The 27,746-nt window shown below is 39.2% G+C and overlaps 1 protein-coding gene across 1 annotated transcript; it reads right to left on the bottom strand.

The window, feature by feature from the left end:
• Positions 1-374: 374 nt before the first annotated feature.
• On the bottom strand, positions 375-19,922 carry slc38a2 (solute carrier family 38 member 2). The gene is made up of 16 exons (XM_080191255.1): positions 19,538-19,922; positions 18,371-18,652; positions 18,012-18,093; positions 17,769-17,884; positions 14,909-14,982; positions 14,712-14,804; positions 14,463-14,544; positions 10,906-10,988; positions 9,896-9,954; positions 8,785-8,985; positions 8,488-8,567; positions 7,204-7,304; positions 6,143-6,267; positions 4,498-4,642; positions 4,281-4,378; positions 375-3,059 (listed from the first exon to the last, which is right to left on the bottom strand). Exons 2-16 carry the CDS (start codon positions 18,487-18,489, stop codon positions 2,958-2,960), a joined length of 1,560 nt encoding a protein of 519 aa, XP_080047381.1. The 5' UTR covers positions 18,490-18,652; positions 19,538-19,922; the 3' UTR covers positions 375-2,957.
• Positions 19,923-27,746: the final 7,824 nt, after the last annotated feature.

Raw genomic sequence — 27,746 nt, forward strand, 5'->3', positions numbered from 1 at the left:
GTCCAGTATCCCCACTATTTTAGATTATAAGGTGAAAATGTATGTTGATGGAATTGTGTGAATCTGATCATAACTATTGTTGTATGTTGAATTAAGGTGGCTTAATGAATTTCATCACACCTCATCTCACATAATTGTTTGTTAGGCCTGTCCTTGAATTGCACTCGTTTGAAAATGTGATGATACTGTGCCTTTAAGAAATGTATTTTTGTCTTGTTTCTTGTAACAAGTATGTTTAAAATTCAGCTCTATTTTACATGGTGCCAATTTGTCTGCAGAACAAGCAACTCATATGCAGCGGAAGTCACTAAATGCCAGTAGGCAATCATGGCAGACCTGAAATTGTAGCAATATCAAAATGCATTGATGGAAAATTTGTTTCAGAGTATAACTTTATTTACAATATATACAGTACAGTCAGTGTTTCATTGAAACAAGAGTGTAGCATTGGCAATAATGGACTCTCTTTGCTAACAACCAAAATCCCTCCCTTCACATTGTCAGCCTTTCACAGTTAACGGTATAGAAATATACATACAAGATGACTTTTACATAATGTCAGGAAAAGCCTTTAACAGTGTCTGAAAATGCAACATACATGAAGGCATTCTACCCACATTAACTAAAAGGATATGCTAAGGGCAGCAGTCATGCTTTATAGGCTTTCTGCACTGCATGCTTGCACTGGTACAAATATTTAAGGTGATTTATACAAGTAATATCAATGCACAATCTCTTTTGTTAAAAGTTCTGGTTTTATGTCTTCAAAACATGAACTTCAGTAGTAAGTCACAGTTCATCCTAATGCATTTTCTCAAAGAGAATGAAAAATTAACATGTTAATTGGTTCTTTTTTTTAGAAGGGGCAATGGTTCGAGTTTTCTGTAGCAGTAAACTCTTCAAATATTCGTTTTCATTCACTACAATTTACTCTAATCCTTTCTGTCAAATCAAGTATGGTTACAAGGTTGAACGACTGAGAGTTCCGTTTTGACAGTAGTGACTGGTAGTTCAGAACTCAGGAAAGTTCAGTCACCCAACTACATTGTGCCAGTTCATTCATCAATTTGGCATGGTCACACCGTTTTAGCACTTGACATTGTGTTACACAAGTTACATCAAACAAAGTAAGCACAAAGCACTGAAACAGAATTCTTTCTACCAGTAGTCAGCCTAAGTTCTTCAAGAAGCCTTGTTGTAGCTTTTGCTTGTTGACTTAAATGAGGGTCCATTAACTGTTCTCATAAAGACTTCATGGAACCATAATACCTCTTAAATATTGACAATATATATGTACATGTTATCCAACAGTTATATACATTTGTATTTACATAGTCATAAATATGTTAAATTATACTGATTTCCTCCAGGTCTATAAATATTACATGAAAAATAGCAAATTAAAAAAAAACATCAGAGCAGGTTGAACTGTCATAGGAAGCACAATATGTAGGTTTTCTTTCAAGTAACCAGGGTGACAGCAGGATGACACTAAAACACTGCGAGGCAGAAAATCAGTCAGGATTCATGGGCAAATACTGAAAGACAATATAGCCTTGAATGCAATTTTACATTTTCATTTAGATCCCTCTTTCTAAGTTCCCCTACTGCCATATTCCACCACTTTGTCGTCACTTATTTGCGACAATGTTGAAAACGACTAAACTTTTTTTGTGCTAGCAACAGATGGCAAAGGGATGTAAAGGGACTGGAAGTGAGTAGTTTAGTGTTTTTTTTCAGCTTTAGTTGTTGATAAAAGTACCATATTGTTCATTACAATCACACAATTTCAACTACCAACAATTGCTGCTTGGTTTCAGACATGTGATGTAGAAGGGACAATGTAGTGGGGCTTTTCTGCTCATATGTTGTCACGAGTTCACTTTGTGAAGGGCTTAATACAGGTACGACAATGTGTGCCAGTGATTTTATAAGCAGAAAACAAAATGGCACTCCACAGAAAGAGACCACTCTCCCATGTCTACATCGCATGTCCAGCAACTGCTGACAACAAGTTTAGCAAATACAGACTAAAGTTTGAGAAGTGGAATAAATAATAAACCTATAGATCTGATTAAATGCTGCAACTGTGATGAACACAAGGTATAAAAGTTATCTGAAAAGTGTAAAATCTATTTAAATTAGTTAGTGTTAATTCAGATTCTAGATGCTAATTTTCTCATACTTATTATACACATTGTAGCACTGTAACAAACAGCATTATTAAACATGAAAACCCAGCTTCACAGAAATACTCTGAACATGCTATTTTTTTTACAATGTACGATACCATGCTTGACTCTATACACTATCTCCTCAAGCTTTTGCCAATTAAGGGAAGTTATAGCACTTCTGTAAAGTAAATCGGGCTATTTCAGAGTCAGAGCTTTCCACTGTGTGTTAATGTGTTCTTTTTATAAATATTATTCTGAACTGAAGTAAACACAACTCTCAACTAAAAATTCAGATTACTGTCTCAAAGTTGAACTATTCAAGTCAATGCCCATAAATAGCCTTTTTTTAAAAAAGGTCAAAAATATTGTTATATGTTTACGTGCTACTTTTTAATCTACCAATATACAGTGAACTATTCAGGCACACCTATGGGAATCGAGATACTGTATCTACAAACAAAAAACAATTTTAAGGGTCTGTAACATTTTGTTCTGCCAAACATGTGGCTTTATAAATACATACTGTACACCAATTAGTCCATTCTTTAGGAATGGTATTATTACTGTTGGGGTCCGACATTACTCAATAATGATTATATGACATATAATCTACTCTTTGCAAAACAATTGCTATCTTCTAAGAAGAGAGCAAGTGTGAAGTTTGCCTTCCTGAATTCTTGGAATTTTGAAGGGGGAAAAAATGCAGTTATTGTTCTTAGGGAGAAAGATTCATAGAATGTCTTTTTCCTTTCAGTTGAGTACGTGGTTTACTTTGCTCACACCTTAGTGACCATCACTCGTTGGTTGATGGTGGGTCCAGTCGACGATGATGAGTGTCATGCTTGCAATCATAACAAATATGCCAGTGATAAGGAAAATTAATGCCTAGACAAAAAAAAACTACTTAATACAGAATTCTTTTCACATGATTTATACAGTTAAAGATGCATTGCACATATGTAACACGATTCACAACAAGATATAACTGGGCAAGATTTTAATCTAACCAAAACCCAACTTTTTTTCAATTCATCTGTGGGACATGGGCATCGTTGGCTGGCCAGCATTTACTGCTCATCCCTAATTGCCTGAGAGCAGTTGAGAGTCAACCACATTACTGTGGCTCTGGAGTCACATGTAGGCCAGACCAGGTAAAAGGCAGCAGATTTCCTTCCCTAAAGGACATTAGTGAATCTGATGGGTTTTTCTGATAATTGACAATGGTCATTAGTAGATTCTTAACTCCAGATTTTCTTTATTGAATTCAAATTCCACCACCTGTCGTGGAGGGATTCAAATCCAGGTCCCCAGAACATTAGCTGAGTTTCTGGACTAATAGTCTAGTGATAATACCACTAGGTCATCACCTCCCTACTTGCACAAAGGTAAAATTAGGTCTCTTAATTATTCTATGGATGTAAAATTCAACTTTACACGGATTACTTAAGTATGTTCGTTGCCTAACTCTGAAGTCCTGAGAAAGGATTACAATGAAGAGACATACGAGGTAAAATTCAATTTGTCAGTGCTACACAACAATTGGCCTCCTGATACCCTCTGCACTCCATTTTCCTTTAGATCAGAAGTGGTATTATTTCCCTCAAACTTTTGAATTATATAACGACAGCTATAATTTCCTATAAAAAAATTCATACTATCTGCTGCCAAAATGATTTGATTGATTTATTAGTGTCACAAATAGGCTTACATTAACTGTGCAATGAAGTTACTGTGATAAGCCCCTAGCCGCCATACTTCGGCACCTGTTTCAGAACAAAGAGGAACATATTATCAAGACCAATGCACCTAACCAACATGTCTTTTGGACTGTGGAAGGAAACAGGAGCACCCGGAGAAAACCCACGCAGACACGGGGAGAATGTGTAAACTCCGCACAAATAGTGACCCAAGCTGGGAATCAAACTCAGTTCCTGGTGCTGTGAGGCAGCAGTGCTAACTAGCAGTGCAATGTGTAAATAGGACAGTGGAAATGTACGGTCATCTATCAAGGAATCTGCTTATATATAAACAGGAACTGAATTATTGGATCTTTGTTATTATTAACAAAACTATTCAATGTACTTCAAAAGCCAGCTTGATACATACCCCAATCTTCTGCATTGACTTCATAGGCTCTTTCTTTACAAGTTTGAGGTAAAATGCAGAAGGCAGTATGAAGATTAACATAGCAGCAGCAGAGGAACCTGAACAAAATGAGGAACAAAATTAGATTTGATGAACCTACATGAAGTTCAGTTCATTTCTGAAGTGCAGGTGAATGGCATTGAAAAGGAAACATCTCTTGCTTCATATGTACACTTACCTATGAACCCAAAGATATCTCGAATGGTAGGAACAAAGATAACCAGGCAATTGATGGAACCAAGAATTGCAACAGTGATTATGGTGTGACGTACCCAACTGAATTCTTTACTGGAAAACAGCAGCTGCTGAACAGAGGTACGGATCTGTGGAAAAAGATTATCATTATTTCAACATTCCTTCATGTGACACAACATTTATCAAAGTTCCAAGTATTATGCCACCAACAAATGACATGCAAATAAGGTCAAAGCATGGGTTATACCACTGCTGCAACATTATTAGTCTCTCATCCTGACATAAACCACCTAAGGAAATGGGCAACACAATGGCTTAATATTTATTAGTGTCACAAGTAACTTACATTAACATTGCAATGAAATTACTGTGAAAATCCCCTTGTTTCCACAATCCGGCGTCTGTTCGGGTACACTGAGGGAGAATTTAGCATGGCCAATGCATCTAACCAGCATGTTATTCGGACTTTGAGAGGAAACCAGAGGAAACCTATGCAGACACAGGGAGAATGTGAGGACTCCGCAGACAGTGACCCAAGTTGGGAATCGAACCTGGGTCCCTGATGCTGTGAGGCAGCAGTGCTAACCGCTGTGCACCCATGCCACCATGGGATAGACTGTAGGTGGATTCAGGTCTATCAATAATGGAAATTAAAATTACTTCCCTATTGAGAATAATGATTCCAAGTAAGGCTAGATTGGGAATATCTGACTTTACATTGTCCAAACTCGGTCTCATTCAAAGCCACAGGATAACTGGTTTTAAAAACCACATTGATGCAGCAAGTCTTTCTGTTCTCAGGTTGGGGCTTGGACACAATAGTAGGGCATAACAATTCAAGCTGTGAGGCAATATCTCTTTACCTTTATCAGAATTGTGCTATGTTTTACCAAAATGAAATACAAGGTTAATGGAACAAATTAATATTCTGAAACAGAATTTAATGTCCCATGAGAATAGAATCATAGAATCTTACAGTGCAGAAAGAGGCCATTCAGCCCATTGTGTCTATACTGATCACAATCCCACCCATGCCCTATCCCCAATAACTTCATACATTTATTTTAGCTCGCCACCCCCCCCCCCCCCCCCCCCGCCCCCCCAACCCCGCCTGAAACGAAAGGGTAATTTAGCATGGCCAATCCACCTAACCTGCACAACTTTGGATGATATTTCACAAGAGTACTTAAAGAAGAGCAGGAAAAAAATAATGAAGTGGGTCAACAAAACTGGCCAGCAATATGTTGATATCAGCTTTATCGGTTTATAAGACAAAGTATTCTTAAACTATGGGTGTGATCTTACCAGCCGTTCACATTGCGCTCCTGCTGCAGCAAGGTTGGAAAATCTGATGGTCAGCCAAACCTCCGTTCATTGCAGCAAGATGGGAAAATCCTGCTGGTATGAATGGCTGTAATGTCCTGGCCTACATCTTTTCCCAACTGAACTAGATGTAATCTTTCCTAGTTAACTTTTAGTGTACCAGAAAGGCATAACCGCAACGGTTTAAAAAATGTAAAAATTTATATATAGTGAACTTGAGTCAGGAGCCTTATTTTGATGGTAGATACAAGTGAAAGCACTCGACTATATTGAAGAGAAGATTTATGTTCACTGAATGTACTTACTGGAAATAGAACAACTGGAACTGTCAGTATAACAGCAATGAGCACAGCCAGACGAACAATAAGAAGGATAATATCAAATCGGTACACTTTTGAATAAGTGTGAAGCAACTCTGGCTCAACCTCTCCTGCAAAAAGGATTCAGATCATTAGTTTTCATTTTAAGTCTGATTTACTTTGCTTTGAAATATGCAGTGAAAGAAAATGCCTCAGGGTATTTTCCAAAAGATTTCCAGTCATTTCTTTTGGTAAATGTCTATCTCATTTAATTAGCAGCAATCATTTTATGACTGATTCTGAGAACTGGCGTTTAATGTTTTGACTCTAATTTGTCAATTCCTTTCTTGTAATGGCTTATTTGATCATTTATAATGAATAGTCAAGTTACCATGACTACACCACCAAATGCAGTTAAGATGTGAACTCAAGAGTTATACTGTATAATAAAGCTTGATCTATCACTTTTTTGTTTACAAGCTATCTTGCTGACTCCATGGCTCTTTAATATTATCCGAACCACCATTTTGTATTAAAATATACAACTAGGTTGCCTCAGTCATGCATTTATTGGAGTGTCTCATATGGCTAGTAAAACAGGCAACAATTCTCTGTTTCTATCAAGAGGCGCTAGATATAGCACTTGGGGCGAATGGGATCAAAGGTTATGGGGATTAGGCTGTTAAGTTGGACAATCAGCCATGATAGGGGTTCCATTCGTAGACATGCAGGGTAGAATAGGTGTAGGATGATGCGGCGGCGCGGGCTCGTTGGGCCGAAGGGCCTGTTTCCCGTGCTGGGTTGTTCTTTGTTGTATAACAAATGGTGGAGCAGGCGCGAAGGGCCGAATGGCGGCCTCGTGCTCCTATCTTCTATGTTTCTAACGCAGAAAAATGCATAAAATTTAACTGAGACATTCTAAAAGTTTAGTTCAATGAGTTTCACATCAGTCGAAATTAATGCAATCTGCATAACACATTTGTGATCATTTATTGAAACTCTCACCAAATATGCCAGAATTTTATACAGCAGAGTAAAAAGGGTACAGAATGTTAAGTGGAACTTACTATTGAAGGTCAGATAGCCAAAGAGAGCAGCCAACAGGTACATAATAAATATAAAGAGAAATGAAACATTGGACACCCTCTGCATTTTCTTGCGAGACCGACTGAAAGAGAAAGAGAATGTCGCTTTTATTAATTCATTCAACTCAATGGTACATTAGCCCCTAACTGGGTATAAATATTAATTTTATCAGAAAGCTGAAATTATTGGATTCATGAAAGTCGATTATAATAACTTATTAGTAAATGATCATGCACTTCAAGCTACAGCTTTGAAATGTGACGCTGAATATCTTATCTAGGGAATTAACAAGAAATATCCATTTATTGTCAAGTGTGAGTGCTGACTGTGAAGAACAGAATGTTTTTTTCACTCTGGGAAGCCGGTGTTAAGATCAGATTTGTTTATTGTTAATTCGTGAGACATGGGCGTCGCTGGCTGGCCAGCATTTATTGTCCATCCCTAGATGCCCTTGAACTGAGTGACTTGTTAGGCCACTTCACAGGGTTTTGGGAGTCAAACACATTGCTATGGCTCTGGAGTCACATGTAGGCCAGACCAGGTAAGGATGGCAGATTTCCTTTCCTAAAAGGACATTAGTGAACCAGATGGGTTTTTCCGACAATCGACAATAGTTTCATGCTCATCAGTAGATAGGTTTTTGATGGACAGGGGAATTAAGGGTTATGGGAAGAAAGCGGGAAAGTGGAACTGATCCACTTCAGATCAGCCATGATCTTATTGAATGGCGGGACAGGCTTGAGGGGCTAGATGGTCTACTCCTGCTCCTATTTCTTATGTTCATAGTAGATTCTTAATTCCAGATTTTTTTTTAAATGGAATTCAAATCCCACCAGCTGCTGTGACAGGATTTGAATCTAGGTCCCCAGAACATTAGCTGAGTTTTTGGATTGACAGCTTAGTGATAATACCACTAGGCCATCACCTCCCCATATGTAGATGTTGCAAGCTTTGGTAAACCAGATGCTAAAAACAGAAAACTGGTTCTTTCTAAGCAGCTCCTGAGACGTGCTTCACTATCAACCTCTGAAGAGTCCCTGTTATGAATTCTCAAATGCCTTAATTTAGGTGCACATACAAGAGGTCTCTTTTAGTCAGTGTCCACTTCTCCAAAACAATGAACAGTTTTAATCTGCAAATCTATTCAGCCTAGGGACTGAATTAGAACCATCCACAATTTATTTAATGGAGGATGCTTCCAATTAACCCAGAAAGGGGATCTCTAATCCTAGATTGAAGCAACATAAAAATTAAGGTATCCTTACTCTTTGAGTTCTTCATAGATGGGAAGTACAGCTGGGTGACACACAAATGCAAATGTCAGAATTGGCACAGCATAGACAGTCTGCAAAATAAACGGAGAATGGATGTGTCAATCACACATCAAAAAATAGAAGTACTCAACATGAATTTCAATAACAGATATTCAGTGATGTTTTGCAGCACAATAATTGCACTGTGAAATATCATAATTAACAGTGTCCCAATTACATACAAATACCATGGGTCATAAATTGGTGTGCTATATGAAAGTACACATTATATGATTAATTTATACATGCCTGTGAATTGAAGATAAAATATTTTGGCTTGCAGACGTCCTCATCGGTCACATTAAATAGTAAAGTGGACTCGGATCCACTTGTCACTGTTTTATATGCAGCCGTCACAGTTGCCATTATGGTGGCGTTCAAGGTTATATTCTCTAGATCTTGGTCCAGTTCAGGCAAAGGACAAGGGATATGAGCGCTCTTGTAAATCACCTGCAGGTTTTTGGAAAGTGAGATTATGGTTTAAAGGGCTACAAATGAATGGCTACAATACAGAATGATGATGAATGCAAAACACATTTACTTGCAGTTAAAAGATACTTCAATTTTTAAAAGATATTTTAAATTGTCCTGCCCAGCCCCTTGCCACCAGATCATCAGTGATGGCTCACTGAGTTCATGCCTCGTGTAATATGACACAAGCCAGGAAGATTCCAGATTCAGTGCATGCTCTGAACTGAACTAATGATTCTCAGAAATGCAGCAATACGCTTATCATAATGGATCTCAACATCTCCCAATGCAGGAGGGGACAACATCAGCCAAAGTTTCTGCTTTTGAATGACAATTAGAAATTGACTCTCCTGCAGAGCATCATACCTAAGTATTCCCCTCCCCCAATCCTATCTCTCCATGACCCCATGGATTTAGCCCACTAATCCCCCTAACCTACACATCTTGGGACACTAAGGAACAATTTGGTATGGCCAATCCACCTAACCTGCACATCTTTGGACTGTAGGAGGAAACCGGAGCACCCGGAGGAAACCCACCTAGACGTTGGAGAATGTGTAAACTCCACAGAGATAGTCACCTGATCGAACCTGGGACCCTGGCGCTGTGAGACAGCAATACCAACCACTGTGCCACCGTGCCACCCTGAATACAAGACCTTTGCCAGAGTTAGCACTTAAGGAGGAGTGGGGAGGAATCTGTAATGTGGGGTAATTATGAACTAAAACCTACTTTCCATTTCCCTGCAAACAATATAAACACAATGCAACTTGGCATTGAAAGGAAAGTCAAAGTCAATAAGACCCTCTGCAAGACTGAGACTGGCATTCAATATTTTACTCAGGCTGTGTTATCTTTTCTAACAGTATAAAACTAATCTCATACTTACAACTATTAGGAAGAAAAGCATACAAAGAAGAGACAGTCCACTGGTATAGCCCAGGTAACCTGTAAAATAGGACAAAAAATTGTGATGATTAGGAGTCAGCAATAACTTTCAACTCTTCTCCAACTAACGATTTAATACGTGTGCATAACAAGTGTAGCAAAATTAGAAATACATTTTTAATGAGGAGATTTACAATTTTGCCACACACACGAAAAACATTTTCCCTGAATTTTCTTCAGTTAAGTTTAAAGTTTAAGTATATTTATTCATAAGTAGGCATGCATTAACACTGCAATGAAGTTACTGTGAAAATCCGCACTCCGGCACCTAGTCGGGTACGCTGAAGGAAAATTTAGCATGGCCAGTGCACCTGACCAGCATATCTTTAGAACTGTGGGAGGAAACCAGAGCACCCAAAGGAAACCCAGCCAAACAGATGGAGGATGTGCAGACTCTGCATAGACAGTGAACCAAGCCGGGAATCGAATCCAGATCCCTGACGCTGTGAGGCAGCAGTACTAGCCACTGTGCCAAAAGTTGCTATTCAGATTCTTCTCCCAGTGATGAACAGATAAAACACAACAGAAGAAACTGACTGACTACCATCCCCCCTCAACTTTGAGTGTACCATTAAACTGTGCTGAGGTATGCAACATTTGGCACACACAGCAACTGCTGTTTGTCAAGTTCAAAACTGAACATGGCTACAGGATAGAGCTAGAGCTGGGTGTACATGATTTGAGTTCTGTCATTTGCCTTGCTAAAGACTAAGGTTCAGTGACTGTCTCAATCCTATCACACCGACCAACTTGTGCACATTATATCACAAAAAATTAAATGAAAATAGGTATGAGTTACAGCATCCTGATCTTTTTATATTGTGATTATAATTTTGGAAATTTCTAGACAAACCATGTAAAAACCAGACACTCTGCTCCAAAAGTAATAACTAGCATAAATCAAGGCTTCGTGCACCCACTGGCGACAAACTTGCAGTTCAAGCTGCTCACCTAAGTTCTTTAGAAGAGACAAAGGAAGAATTATGATGAAAGCCACCATAAGAACCAAGTAGTCACCATTCAGATACCAATGTCTGCAAAAAAAACAAATAAATTTCTATAAGCATTACTTTGAACAGAATGATGGAATTTTCTTAACACAGTTATTTTAACATTCTACATCTTTCCTAAAACTGTAATAAATTCTGAAATTTGGTTTAAAGCTTTGATATCAGGGTTGCTTTTGCAATTTAACTTCAACTTCATTTCAATGCAACTGTGATTTGTTTCCTCTATCCTTCCAGCTAAAGGAAAGCATTGCACGATACTGAGATCGGAGCCGGTTAGAACCAGTTTGTAGGCTTACTCCTAAATAAAAACATGAAAGTGGAACGAGATAATACCAGTCCAAAACATTCATTAGCCAGATGACACCTGAGACCGAGTGGCGCAAAAAGAAAAAACAGGTTGCAGCCATTCCTGACGCAGCAGAAAGACTCCGCCGCAGTTTTATAAATGGAAAGATAAATAACTAAAGTTTACCGCTCTTATTTGCCTTAATACTGGCATATTCATATCAAAATTTCTGACTGAAATGCATTTAACCACTCGTACAAAAATAACTGGAAAAATTTGCAGCATTTGTTTAAAGAAAATCCAGAAATTATTTTTACCCTTGACACAGGTTGATTTCTAATCTTTGCCAGGCAGCTTTGTGGTGTCTAAGCCTTCCTGGTCCAGGATTAAGAGTTTCCAACTCGTTATTGTGCTGCCAAGCATTTTTAAATTGGCCCAAGCACTTTGTCACTATTAATGGAGCCCTTTCTCATGGAGAAAGATATATTGTAGTTACTGATAGCGTTGCTATTCTACTGTTCCGAATGCCAACCTTATGGTTTGAAACAAACTGAACGTAGACTGATACTTTGACCTGTAACCATGGGTTACGCACCAGTTCATGTAGCTTCCAACATCATACATATTCATGTGAACTTGCTTCTGCAGGTTTCATGTCAATTGATTTGTCATTGCTATTGTGTCATAGTACATTAAAGGACTCAAAAATGAATTAAATAGTTATTTTCAGGAGTCATTTAATTAGAAATTGAGAGAGACAGAACTGTGTCATTGTAAAACTAATTTCTGTTACACTGTGAATAATGTGCAAAAGTAATCCAGTTATTAAAAATTACTATGCCATTCTTTACTGTTAGAAGGCACCCATGCTTTAGAAAAAGATTTAGGATAGTTAACCTAAAGCTGAACATAAGCCCAAGTTCTAATGTTACATTATCTCTTCGAAAGAAATTAGTTTATATCATTTAACAATAAGTATTGAAAATTCGAGGAAGAATGAATGTTCACATTTTAATGTGATTTCCCAATCACTGTTGTACTTATTCCATTACGTTGTTCCAAATTCTATGAATCATTTACAAAGTCTCCCATTATTATGTATCAGAAATAGGATTTACATTATATATTTGCATTGCTGAATAACTTTCAGTTTGGTGATACAGTGGACTGAGTTTTTCAGTCATTGGTGAACTGGTGGCACCAACCACTTACACTTGCCCATAGCCTCATTGTGGGGTTTTGCATTGGAACTTGCAGGGGTTAGTAAACTATTTTGGGGCAGCCCCCTCCACATGTGGTCTGTACGAACAAGTCAAGCAACAGTTTATCTTCTTAAGCAGACTGGGAAATTGTGACCGAGGACTGCATGGTTTGAAACAGATGCTGCAAGTTGGAATATTTACTTAAATGTCAAAACAAATAAGAAAAGTGAAAACAAGAGAGGGGGAAAGCAAGAGATTTAGAGAGAGAGGGATTGGAGACACAGGAAGAAAGTGAAACAAAAATCTAAGTCATTTTGCAAGATACTGTTATAGCAAAGCTTCTGGAGGAGCAGAGCAACTTGGACCCAATTTCCTGATTTCCATTTTTAATTGCATTTGTGCAGTCAACGGATGTTGTAGGCTGATTTTCACTTTGATAATTGTGCTGCTAGCCTCACCCTTAACTGTAAAATTTAGGTTATCAATGTGACCAGTGCTTCAAATTCAAACTGTTTACTCTCTTGTGACAGAATTCACAGCACCACTGGCAAGCTTGAAACAACGTCACTTGGCTCCATAGCTGAAATGCAAGCGAGACTGTTCTTTCCACAGAAGCTGACTCACTTACTGGGAATTTCAGTAATTCTCTGTTCTAAATTTCCAGCAACTGCAGTTTTTTTTTGCCTCTCACTTGGGCATATTTGTGTTTGTAGAGTTAATAGCCACAATTCTGACTTTAATGCAAATGCACATGCTTGGCCAAAAGCCATGACTGTGGCTCTGTGCTGACCTTAGAATTCACCGGCAAAAGAAGGTTATACATGTCAGGAGCACAGAAACCCCACTTCACTTCAGCCAAAACAAATTGGTGGCCTGTGGCATCCTACATGCAATCTATAATAAGAACATGCCAAGCACACATACTACTTTTCTTGGATTGTGTTTTGGCTAATGCAATTTTGGTTAGAATTATTGAATCATAGACTCCTACAGTGCAGAAGGAGGCCATTCGGGCCATCTATTCTGCACTGAACACAACCCCACCCATAACCCAGCCCTATCCCCATAACCCCATGCATTTACCCTAACTAGTCTCCCTGGCACGAAGGGATAATTTAGCATGGTCAATCCAGCTAACCCACACATCTTTGGACTGTGGGAGGAAACCGGAGCACCCGCAGGAAACCCACACAGACACAGGGAGAATGTGCAAACTCCACGCAGACAGCAACCCAAGCCGGGAATTGAACCTGGGTCAATGACACTGTAAGGCAGCAGTGCTGACCACTGTGCCACCCATCATTTAGTTAGAAACTAAAGATGTTACTTGTATATAAATTAAATGTTTAATTGTATTCACGAGGTTGGAATTCACTGGAGATTTAGCTGTACTCATACATATCAAAATTTGTTAAATGTTAAAAGACAATGCTCCAGTTCTATCCTTTGCCACCTGTCTATCCCAGTTGAAACACAAAAGGGTGGCACCATATTACATTCCAGGGCTGTGGCTGGATATCTTTGTCTGCTAATGAAAATTAGCCTTTCACAAAGCATGGGACACTAAATCAATAAGTAGCATTGTTAGAATAATGATGGATAACAACTCTATTGGGCCAAACATGGGCAATTGGGACTATGTGGGAGGGCACCATGGTTGACATGGACTGGTTGGGCTGAAGGGCCTGGTTCTGTGCTAAATTACTCTAAAACATGTGTGGCATCAAAATCCTCATAGTTTGAGTCAAATGAAGCTTTCTAATTAACCAAGGAACTAGTACAAACCAACATTCTGAACTAGATTCTGAAGAAACCAGAAAAATGTCATCTTAAATCTAAGCCTAGGTGCTTCTTGTTACAATGTGATTTAAGACCTTTACCTGCTATGGTAACTATTAGTAGGTGAGGGAGTTATTGACAAGATTAATATTTCTTGAACAGAGCTGAAATATATTGAAGATGTATTTGCCAAGGTGTGCCTAATATTATTAAGCAACTGATTCAACATACCCAGTATTTTCCTCAAGTCCCAGGAAAGCTTGAATGACTATTGGTAGCTCGTATTTCACTATGTAGAGGTAGCTTGATGTAGCTGCAGTCAGAAAATGAAAAGGGGGAGAAAACCAAAAAAATTATAGACTCTCTACACTATGATATTTAGTCTAAAAGTGCTTATGTTGGAATAAGTAAGACATTAGAGAGGAGATTGTCCTTTTAAACGAATAAACTGCTATTTTAGGGAGGCAAGTAGGATTTTACCTCCAAAATTCTGCATTGTAATTGAAGTAGACGCTGCCAATTTCCCCGGCAGTCCAAATGCTTTGAGTCCCAGCTGTTCATAGACCAGTGAACCTAGAACAACAACAAAAAAAGGTATAATAATTCAAGGCAAAGAAAATAGTTAATAAACACTGGTAGATTAGAAGAGTCACTTAAACCAAGAGTTTATCCATTACCTCCTTCTTTTGCAGTCTTCAACAAAAGATGTATAGAATATAATGAAAATATTGCTACAGCACTCAAAAGGATCCTGCAAAAGGAAGAAAAGCACATTATAATGAGAATATTAACAAAATATATTAACAAACAAAATTGAAACTAAAGCATTAACTGTCTCTGCCGTATTCTCCATGGCAAAACTGCTACCAGTTAGAGTCCACTTGCCAACCAGTCAGCACTTCCTTCACATGCAGTACGAATTGCTGTTCCCTTTACTGATGCTTTATCTACTGTTTCTGTCCTGATGAGTGTACGATGTAAAGCTTTGATATTATGTCTCTTTTTTCAGCAACGCACAATATTTTTAATATGATGAGAAGCAATGAATCAAAGACAACAGGGTGAATCCTCCTTAACTGGCATTTGGAATTTAATTCGCACTAAAATCAAAATAACTGGCTTCAGTATGAACAAACATGTGTTTAATTGTAATTAAATGAAGTGATTATAATCAATTTTTCATTATTTGTCTCAAAAGAAAAATTGGTTTGCTGGTTTGAAAATTGGTGTTCACAAAATTAATTTTAAAATGTTAACAGTTTGAATTTGGATAAAAAGCAGGCAGTCTTGACAATACTAAATCATTATTAAACCGTGCCGATTAAGAATGGAATATCTTATAAAGCAGAATTTACTGCAACTTTACCACTCACTATATCTAACGTTAGAAAGTGTCTTTATTTGATTTCATAGGTTTCAGCACGTGGATGACTTACTGGGTACAGAACTGAGTTTCACATACTAGGGACACTTCCTGACAATCTCTTCCTTATATTGAACATTTGAAATATGGATTGCTCTCATTCACAGCAGATCAAATTCTCAGAGTAACAGCAAATGTGAATCAACTGATACTACACTCGAACTATAAATAACTCCTTTTGGAATAAAGTGTAATCCATTGTCTTTGTAATCCATTGTCTTTCTTCCCCAGTGACATAAAACTATGTGGCACATACAAATATTGAACTCACTCCTTTGTTCAAACCTTTGTGAAGCTTGGGCAGATCTTATGATCATTCATGATAATATTAAACCAGCGCAAAGATGCATGAACAACTGGCCACTTCTCTTACTGGTTTCTGACTCCATTTTAAAGATATACATTAACTCTTTTCAGTTGCTCTGTCTGGGATACATTTCAAAATAAATAGATCAATAGAACTGTACTGGGCTACAGACATCCTTCAAAGGCAATATTTTTAAGGAAAAATTCAAAGTATCTAAATAAACGTAGGAAGTTACTTTCTTACAATTATCCTCAAGATTAGAATTCAGGAATAGCACTTTCAATTTCCCTGAATGCATTGAACAAGCAATCAAATCTGAACTATTCCATTGTTTCTTTGTCCACTCTTGTAAATGTTGATCAACTGTGCCTTTGCGTACTGCAATAGCAGCAACACTAAATGTACTTAGCTTTTAAAGATGTTTATTTGAACACAGATGCACTTCACAGTTAAGAAATTTTTGATATTTTCATTGATGAACCACTATGTTGTTTAATTAAAGCTTCTGTCGCTATATGGACATGACTAATCTCACTGGGATAAAGATCTGAGCCTCCTTCTTTGAGGTTGTCACAAGATCACTTATCTTAAACTATAAGTTTAGGAGCTCAATTATTTACTTTGTTGATTCAAAGAAACACATCCTTATTAGATAAGTCATTTGAGGACAAATATTTTAAATGTCCCTTGGCTATGAGTTTAAGGTATGAATGACAACAGCTTCCCTTATTAATACTACCAACACACATTTCATTGTGTTCATCCCTTAAAAAGATATCAAATAAATAAATGTTTTGCCACACTACAGCCTGCATATTTTGCCCTGTTACATTTTGCCTAGCTGCAATCACATGATAAATCCATTCCTGCAACATAATCTACTGTCTGATCATTAAGGCAATTACAGTATTTATCACAAGTCTGACCTTCTTAAACAGGCTTAGAAACATAATTCTGTTAATTCATTCATTCAATTGAATGCAACTGATCACTGTTGAATGCTTTGTTTGTAAACACCCCTTGGTCACTGCACCCCTTCCCCCACACACCCCTTCCCGACAAAGAAATATTGCCAGCGTCTCAGCCTTGTCTTGCACAATTACTCAAGGTTGCATTTAACGAGTAACCGACAAGAACAGAAGGATGCCACCTTGAGTTCTACTAATAGATGATTAATCTTGAACTCATTGAACCAGCAACCAAGTCTGAACTGTTCCACGCTGCTTTCGTCTACTCATCCCAACACATACAGACGTATCCATTACTCATTATTACCTGAGTTGGCTTATGACTGTTAAAATGACATTTCAGGATGATTTAAAATACTGAAGTTACCACAGAATATAGAATGGCCAGAGACAGTGACAAGAAGCCCCAACTTTCCTTCTTATTTAAAATCTGCAGTTTTTCCATATTGAATTATTTACTCGCTGGTAACCGTGTGGAAGCTATTATCAGCTCTCCACCCACCGCCCCCCCCACCCCCCATTAAGCTACCAATTTTATCAAGGCAGCACATTCTTATATGCAACAATGGATTGTTGCTGCTAGTGTATCTGTCTGCAATAATATTTCAAATGTCAATCCAAGGGTTGTTGGTATACTGAAATCTCATGATTTTAAAGCACAGTATTGTTTCCCTCCCCTCCCCCCTCTCTTAGGCATGTGATTAAACAGGAGGTAAGGCATACAGTAAAGGACCGCATTAGGTTCTGCTGCAGTCAGTGCTGCACTGCAGTGTCAGCAGGTTAAGAGCTGCATCTTAGAAAACACGTGCTTTTTGTTTTGTCGTATTTCAGCCACTTACACAAAAAGTGCGATCCCAGTGTTGGCCATGGCATATGCCAGTCCGAGGATTCCGCTGCCCATGATTGCATTGCTGAGGTTGAATGCAGAAATTCCAAATGAGGTATTGCCCGCTCTCTGCAAGAAAGAAAATAATAATACAGGTCACCAGAGTCACAGCTGCTCCGCAGTAGCAGGTTTTCAGGTATATCAGATGCCCGATACTCGAAGGAGGGTGATGATAAACAGAACATGGTACACTTACATATTCTTCTTCAAATTTCTTCTTCCCGTAATATAGATTTGGCAGAAAATTCTGGCTCTCTGCATCGATATCAACATACTGACTGTAAAAAAAAATACAGTTGTGGTATTATACAAAACTGATTTGCTGGTATACTAATGCTAAATGTAAATCATTAATTTTTAATGCATCGAATCACGAGTTGAGAGATTTGAATTATTCATTACACCATGTGATGGGCTTTCCATTTCAATGCAGTGGCGATGGTACTAAATAATTAGGTATTGCAAATAGTGTTCTGTTAAGTAGAATCAACAATAGTATTTTATACAATTTAACTTGCCATTTCTCATTCTGAGAGATTAGAGGCCACCCCTTACCTACTGATGGGAACCTTTTTAGTGGTAGCATTTTCTGGGTAGCTGTATTCATTGCTGTTAGTGCTGCTGCTGTCGTCATCAGGACTGATGTTGAATTTGTTCATCTCCGTTATAGTCATGGTATAGCCAGCGGATTTTCTAGAACGCTGCAAGTGTTGTGTCGGGTTCTTCTGCTCTTGTTGTTGCTGGTGCTGGGAGATGCAATCCTCTCCCTCTCTCTCTGTTTTCCCTCCCTCGAGTCTTGCCTCCTTCTTTTTGCCTGCGCTTTGGTCCGTGTGGTCCCTAAGGAATGAGTGAAACATCAGTAACCAAGTCCCACCGGCAGAATAGCCTGCTTTAATTGTCTTCTTCACACGTGACTCCGCAATGAGTACAAGCAACCTCGAATGGAAAAGTACTGAGCGGCAATGTGCGGGAGTGCTGAGCGGTGTAAAACACCATCAACACAACAGCAGCTACGACACACAGCAACAACAAAAAAAATCCTGGATACATTCGAACCGAGAATTAGCCTGTGCACTTACTGACAAATGATGCGGCAAGCTCTCAGATCTGTCCTTCCTGACAAGTCAGTTTCATATTTGCGGCTAACCTTTATTTTTATTTATTTTTGATAGCCGCCCCTCTTCTGAAATTAAACATATCTAACGTGGGAGAAAGATCACGATCAAAACAGTGCTCTGCGCTGGTGACCACTTCTGCTGATCCCACCTGGAGGGCAGGGTGGCAGTGACTCACGAGGCTACAACATTGAGATGAATAGAATTCCTTACCGCATGGCTGATTAAAGCGCCAATTCATACAGGGAAACAAAAGTCGAGATACGTAGGGTCGAAATAAAGTCAGATTCACACATGGTGCATACAAAATGAAAACATATCCTTCGAAACAAACACACACACACACACACACACAAACCTGATCATTCATGTGTTTTTATCACAGAAAGCGAGCAGACAAAATCGAGTTGTTACATCATCTTCCCCTTCTGAGAATCCGCATTACACATCAATGCTAAATGTATCCAAATATATAAAAATGCCGCCCGCAATAAAATCCAATCCATGTTAGACATATACCTCCATTGTTTAGCAGTGTATCAAATCATTCTGGGATAATACATTTAATCTGTTGGTTACATAGACAATAGCTCGAACACAATCTCACCTCCCAGGCGATGACCTTCTCGATCCGGCTCCTTGCTCCTTTATTTACAATTCAGATGGGTATATGAAATAAGCAAATCTCTGTTTTGGATCCAAAGTCAAACACAAATCAGCATTCAATAAGAGTTCGAATTATTTCAAGTGGCAGAGATATGTTTTCAAACACTTAGTTCTCAGGCTGTCTGCTTTGAACGTTGTTCCAGTTGATATATATATATATATACGTACTTCTATAAATAAATTAATTAAGGGCTGCACATTAAAGGATTGAGGTGATGTCCGAATAATCCACAGCACAATGACTAAATCTATGTTACTCCGGCGCGTATCTCATCTCGAATGAACGGTAGGTCTCTCTGACTGATATAAGAAGCAGTTGGAATTGCATCAGGCGGGGAGTGGCTTGTCTTGAAACTCCGTGCCATTCATTGGTGAGGATCAACCTTGCCCACAACTGTAAATGAAAGATGTATAGAATTTAATGTTTGTAAACAGAACCTTACTTTGATCTGCATTAAGCGTTAACACGGATTCACGCAATGTTTTAGTGATTGCAGGGGCTATGCTTTTGTTTTCGGGGGCGGGGGGAGGCGAATGCTAGAATAAATGAAAATATTTCTCATCTGACACCCTTTCTATATTTCCTGCCGCGAATTCATGCACACTCACAACAGAATCAAATCCCCTGCTTACAACCCAACCTCAAAATAAGCCATGACACGAAACACCGCGGGGTTGAATTTAAACGTGGGTAAATCATTTGCTTCGAACGAGAGGGGGGGAATCAGCCGTTCAAATTAAGGTAGGCGTTACAGAGAGCGATGTAAGGCAACACGCCATTATTTAAACACCCGCCACTTTAAACACGATGAATGGAATCTTTTTTGTGTGTGGAAGAGACATTAAAACATGATTAGCTGGCAAATTAAATGTAACCCATGCAAGGGTTACAGATCAACGTACACAGAGATGCGATGCTTTTTCAGATTTTGCCCCCTAGAGAAATAATGAACTCAAAATCCCCAGAGTAACAGGTATTTTTGGTACAGCTGGTTGTTGTTTACATTGTGAATTAAATGTTTCTTTGTCGGCGAACACGTGGCTGGAAAAATACCACGTTCCTTTTATTATTTTCCATCGCCCCCAGTTAACGAGTCTTGTCAAAGAATAAAAAGACTCAATTACTCATAACCAGTCGACTCAAGAATTCATGCGTCGCCGTGACTCAAAATGCAGCCACCCCTTAGTTCAACTTCCCCAGAAGGTGACTATCCCTGCTGGAATGGGTGTACCACATCACACATACACATGTTTGTATACAGCCGCATGGGCGCTGCCAAGGACATGTCTGGGGCGAATAACATGCTCAGAATCATAAAATCTACTGAACACACATGGAATTGCGACAGACATACAACCACTTCCATTTTTAACCCGAAAAGCGTCTGCCTTTACATAGGATACGATGCTATTGAATGCAAATGCATTTAAAAGCGCAATTCTTTCACAGCAAATCGCACCACCTGTCGGAACATTCTGTCCAACATCTGAGAAACCAACAGAAATTGCATCAATTGAGGAGGAGTTTTAACTGACATCCTTCACAGTGAGGCTAATCTCGCCGCCAAAAGAAATACAGAAATATGTAATACTGGTTGAAGTACATCGTCCTTTCTTTGTTGAAAGTGTGGTCAATTTTGAAATCGAATGTGTGGCGTAAAAAAAACAACAAACTGTGCAATTTCCTCCACGAACTTGTACTGAAAATGACCAATCATTAAGTCAGACGGTTGAGACCAGTAAATCCTGAATTGATTAGAACTGTTGCAGACATTTGGAATGGGCAGCACAAGTGGCACAGTGGTTAGCACTGCTGCCTCACAGCGCCAGGGACCCACTGTCTGTGTGGAGTTTGCATGCTCTCCCTGTGTCTGCATGGTTTCCTCCAGATGCTCCAATTTCCTCCCACAGTCCAAAGATGTGCAGGTTGGGCTGATTGGCCATGCGAAATTGCAGGGGAAATATGTGGGATTATGGGAACGGGGCTGAGATGGGATTGTGGTCCATGCAGACTCGATGGGCCAAATGGTCTCCTTCTGCACTATAGGGATTCTATGGTAATAGATTTAGGAGTGTGCAAGTTCCTTTCCAAGTCACTCACCATTCTGACTTGGAAATTTATTGCCATTCCTTCGCAGTCGCTGGGTCAAAATCCTGGAATTCCCACCCTAATGGCATTGTGGGTCAAACCGCAGTATGTGGACTACAGTACTTCAAGATGGCAGCTCACCACCGCCTTCTCAAGGGCAACTAGGAATGGGCAATAAATGCTGACCAGCCAGCGACGCCCATGTCCCACGAATGAATAAAAAAATGGAGCAGTGGACTGGATCAGTATGTCATTGGTAGGGTTTCAAACTCTGAACATATTTCTGGATGCCTTGTCAGATAGAACCTTCCCCCCTCCCTCACCATCTCCAACAGCCCAGCCAGGTTAAACAGCCTCCCCCCAACTTCCAAAATATTTATATCTTAAAATGTCAAACATAAACTAAAACAAAACATATTTTTAACGCTCCTGACTTTTCCTCCCCAGATTGCTTGCGATAGTATCTAGGCGATTAAGCTTTGTTTTCCTGGACATTCCAGAGCAATCCTGGAGGATTAGCAATGATCAACAAAGCAAATGGAATGTTGAACTATTGTAAAATAAACTCTGCAGATGCTGGAAGTCACAACATCAAAAAAAAGGGGAAACGTGTCCGAGGTCAGTCAGCATTCAAAGGGGAACAGAAGTTTTTGAGCACAATAGTGCATTAATGACAGAGCAAATTATGTATGGTGCTCTGTTGGAATTCATCCTGAGTGCAGTGCCCACCTTTGGTTATCAAGACAGAAGAAAGTGTAGGATTTTGGGTCTTCACCTGGATTCATTAACTGCTAAAGGAATCAAATCCGGTTAAAAGACTATTAAAGTGACTTGATTTTGATTTGATTTGATATCATCACATATATTGGGATACAGTGAAAAGTATTATTTCTTGCACGCCATACAGACAAAGCATACCATTCATAGAATGGGGGAGTAGGAAGGGAGAACGTGCAGTTGTTACTGTCATAGCTAGGATGTAAAAAAAGTCAACTTAATATAAAGTATGTCCATTCAGAAGTCTGATGGAAGCAGGGAAGAAGCTGCTCTTGATTTGCTTGGTAGGTGACCTCAGATTTTTGTATGTTTTTCGCAATGGGAGAGAGCACGTCTGGGGTATGTGAGATCCTTGATTATGCTGGCTGCTTTTCCGAGGCAGTGGGAAGTGTAGACAGAGTAAATAGTTGGGAGTTTGTACAGCGTGATGGACTGGGCTACATTCAAAACCCTTTGTAGTTTCTTGCTATCTTGGTCAGAGTAGGAGCCATACCAAGGTGTGATACATCCAGAAAGGGAGCTTTCTATGGTGCATCTATAAAAGTTGGTGAGAGTCATAATGGACATTTTCAATGATGCGCTGGAGGCATGATAGAGCTCCAATACTGTTGTACAATCTGTCTCAAAATCTATAGGTAAAGAAGATTTTGAAAGACTGTCATACAAAAACAAGCACAGACATTTTTGGCAGCTTTAGTGTGTGCAACCATGGGAAAAAAAGACAATGGAAAATTACCGAGAAGTTCTGATTGCCAGCAAACATGATATAAGCAACATTCTACAAGACCGACCAGCGCTCACTGCATGGGTTAGATCGGAAGAACGTGATTCATGAGTCAGTATGTTGGTGGATTATTAACCTTTTAACAAGCAACATGTCAGCTGAGAATTAACCTTCCATTTTCATGTGTCAAAAGAATCAACCATTTATAAGTTTCAAATTGTATTCCTGATTTAAAGATCTCTATAAACCTCGACTGCACTAATGCTAATAAAACCATTAGTTGGAGAAGTTTAAAGTCAGTGTCATTACAAACAGAAGGTGGCCACTCGGCCCATTGAGTCTGGTCTTTCTGTATATGCAATTTAGTCAATCCTGCAGCCCTGCAGGCTTATTTCCCTTGAGGTGCCTTTCCAATTTCATTTGGAATTTATTTATTAAAACCCTTTCTACTTCCCCTTTAGGCAGCAATTCCAGATCACAATTATTCAATCTTGATTGATCTCTCTTTCATTACCCTACTAGGTAAAACAAAATACCCTACAAAAAGATATTCAAACACTTGGGTGGGGGGGGGGGGGGTCAAAGGACAGTACAAAGCAAATGCCTCACTTCAGATTCAAATCTAAAGACTGTAAAATGTTGGACTTTCATGTCTTCAAAGAGGAAATTGAAAGGTGGCCTCATTATGTTACATAATCTTAGATGTTCCTGTTGGGTGTTGAAAGCATTGACGTGTTCGAGCAGCCATGGTCATTGTGACGATTCCATGCCTTTAAGAAACATATTTCACATCATGTTTCTGGTGAAGGGAATGTTTAAAAGACAGCTCTGTTTAACAATGCCAAATTGTCTACGACTGGTAGCCCACATGCTGAGCGCGCAGAAGGATAATTATTCCTAATTATTGGAGTGCTTACTTCAATCTGAGCTGATGCATTTTTGTTACTCTTAGGTTTGCCCCCTGGGATTTCAGAGTAAGGATTAATTATGTTGATTGACAAGAAGAAAATCATGTGAATGGATCGAGCTAGGATTGCAGAGAGAAAAATCAGGCAGTTGCTATTTGAATTTATAATAGCAGGAGCTGTTTTCCTCTCTCCATCTCTGTCTCTCTTGGAAATTGAAGTTTGGGACCTGCTAGAAAATGAGTATCTCTCTCCACAGTGTGTAAAGGGCAAGAAATGTTTTCTCCCTCTCCCTTTGTATCCTTCTCTCTCTGGAGTTCTGCTGTGTGAAGACAGATTTATCTCTGGAGCCTGCTGTCTGACAATCAGAAGGCAACCGTCTCTCTATATCTCTGTCCAGGGATTAAAAGGCTGGAGGTCTGGTAACTTGTGTAAGCTTATGTGTCTTGCTAACTGATCTTGAAGAGAAGTTTATATGTATGGGGATGTTGCTTAAATTGGAACTGATAGATAGCTAACTGTTAGCAATTATACCTTGCTATATTTAAATATTTCAATTGGTAAAAATTATGCTAATTCTTTTTGTTGCATTTTAACTGTATGGCTAATTAAAGCTTGTTTAATAAAAGCTTCCTGGTAGGTCAATAGGATCACATCTGGAATGAAACATCTTATGCTCACACTAATACCAAAATCAAAAATAGTTGGAGTCTAGGCTGACTTCACCCCCTGGAGTTTCTGATCTGGTTCCTAATGCTATATTAAATGGTGGAGCATGCTTGAAGTGCTGAAAGGCCTTCTTCTGTAGTTATATTCCTGGCTTCCTATGCATAAGATATGCATTCATGTGAAAAAGGTAGATTTAAAAAATTACTTTATACTAAATTATGAGGGCAGAATGGTGGCACAGTTGTTGCACTGCTGCCTCTCAGCGCCATGGACCCAGGTTTGATTCTTGGCTTGGGTAACTGCGTAGAATTTGCACGTTTCCCTCCCGCGCCCCACCATATGTCTGCATGGATTTCCTCAGGGTGCTCCGGTTTCCACCCACATTCCCAAAGACATGCTGGTTAGGTGCATTGGCCATGCTAAATTCTCCCTCAGTTTACCTGAACTGGCACCGGAGTGTAGTGACTCAGGGATTTTCACAGTAACTTCATTGCAGTGAAAATGTAAGACTACTTGTGACACCAGCAAATAAATAAAAATAATAGAACGAGAAAGTTCATGTCCAAACTAGCAAAGGCAACTCTAGCACTCATATTAGAAAGTTTGCCACACATTGACTCATCAGTGTGCTAGGATTCAGGTGTGCACCAATTCAATAACTTTATTCGAGATATTCTGATGGTTGTTTTGGGGATTAATGTGATTTTATAAAGCCCTGTCTCTCCCTCCTGTTTACTGCACAGGGCTATCCGAGAGAGGAATGCCACACTTTTAGAGAGCTGCTAATAAACACATTTAATCCACAGATGGGGGAACAAAAATAACACTAGCAGCTGCCTTTGACAGGAGTGCCTCCCTTTCCCAGCAATACTGCTGCTCCCCAACAGTCAGTCTTACAGTATCGAGAATTCCCCAAGGCAGGTTGTGATTAGAGGAGAAAAGCTATAGTATTCAAAAGAGGAGGCAGATGTCAGTCCATTACCCTCTTGTGGGAGTTGACTGGGGTATTTATTTTGTGTGGATCAGCTGTTTCTGTTAATGTGTTTTTCTTCAATCAGAAGTTACTCAGCCAGCCATTAGAAGTGACAAAATGAACTGAATTTTGGCTGAAACTGGATACTTGTGCATCGGAGCATCAATTGTATACTGGGTGTATGTTCATGTCTACAATCCTCATAGTGATGAACTCTGGAGTCTTGATCATGATGTAATTGCAAAGTCTACACAACTCCTGTCCATTGGAAGAAAAGTTCAGAGGGAAAGTTATTCTGGGCTACTCTTACCTGCGAGAAAAATATTGACAATGTCAAAGACTTGAGAACAAGTAATAATACCAGTCTCTGTATAGGAGCTGAGAGTAATGAGCAATGTACAAACAGGGATTCAGATGATAAACCTAATTAAAGAGTTGGATTCATTGTCCAATGTTAATGTGCTAAAGTCAATTAAAAGGGAGATGACAGACATTAGGACTGCTGCAATTTGAACCAGTACCTCTTGATGGGGAAGAGTATGCAATTCAGGCAGGGTTCCTACCCCTGAGGAAGGGCTATTGTTGGTGCAGATATTGTCTGTGTACTATAAGTTTCAACAAAGTAAACTTGTGTGCAAAAACCCTCTTTTGCTACGTAAAGTGCACAAAGAAGTCTCTCCCTCTGATTATGACATGGCGGCACCTGCTGCAAATGACACTGGACAAGGTCGAGATTAGGTTTAGTTGTAATCCCTCCCTTTCCCAAGCAGCATTTAAACCCCACACCCACACATTAAAAAATGTCAACTAGCCAAGGAGCCTGTGATACCGTATCTGAGCACCAGAGAGGAGGATAGAAAAGTGAAGAAAATTGATAAAATTGGTATCCGGCTGTCCCGGTAATTGTAATGTTTTCCTCCTTGAGCATTTCAATTCCTGCCTGTTAGTTTGCTTCTTTTATTTCCAACCTTTCCCTCATTTCTTCTGACTCTACTGAGTTTTACTGGGGTAATAAGCCCATTCACCTTTTGCCATTCTTTACTCTACCGATGACCCATTCTTATGTATGGAATCTGACGAGGAAAAGTTTACATTTGTACGCATTTCACAATCTCAGAATGTCCCAAAGCACTTTATTTTCAGCAAAGTACTTTTGAAATGTAGTCAGTGTTGTAATACAGCAAATGTGGCAGTTAATTTGCATCATGCCTGCTCCCACCAAGAACAATGTGGTAATAATTGACCAATTTGCTTTTTAGAGACGTATGATTGAGGGATAAGTATTGGCTATGATGCAGCAGAATCTCTCCCTGCTCTTCTTTGAAGTAGTCTCATGAGATTTGAGTTATAAGGAGAGGCTGGATAGACTGAGACTTTTTTCCTTGCAGTGTAGGAGGCTGAGGGGTGATCTTATAGAGGTCTATAAAATAATAAGGGGCATAGATCAGCTAGATAGTCAATATCTTTTCCCAAAGGTAGGGGAGTCTAAGACTAGAGGGCATAGGTTTAAGGTGAAAGTGGAGAGATACAAAAGGGTCCAGAGAACCAATTTTTTCACGTAGAGGATGGTGAGTGTCTGGAACAAGCTGCCATAGGTAGTAGTAGAAGTGGGTACAATTTTTCCTTTTAAAAATCATTTTTCTTTTTAAAAGCATTACATGGGTAAGATGGATATAGAGGGATAGGGACCAAATGCAGGAAATTGGGACTAGCTTAGTGGTTATGAAAAGGGAAGGCATGGACAAGTTGGGCCAAAGGGCCTATTTCCATACTGTAAACCTCTATGATTCTATGACTCTATGAGGCCTTTTACACTCACGTGAAAGGTCCAGCAGAGCCTGAATCTGACATCTCATCCAGATATTGGCATCTCTAGCAAGCAGTTTGTCCCTATGTACTGTACTGGAGAGTCAGCCTAGACTTTTGTGCTCAAGTCTTGATCCTGAGAAGATGTGAGCATGGGCAGTCATGGCATTTAAATCAGTCTCCACCTCCCCATCCCATTCTTTCATA

This window comes from Carcharhinus amblyrhynchos, chromosome 6 (genome assembly GCF_965287045.1).
Source record: "Carcharhinus amblyrhynchos chromosome 6, sCarAmb.v2.hapA, whole genome shotgun sequence".
Lineage (NCBI taxonomy): Eukaryota > Metazoa > Chordata > Chondrichthyes > Carcharhiniformes > Carcharhinidae > Carcharhinus > Carcharhinus amblyrhynchos.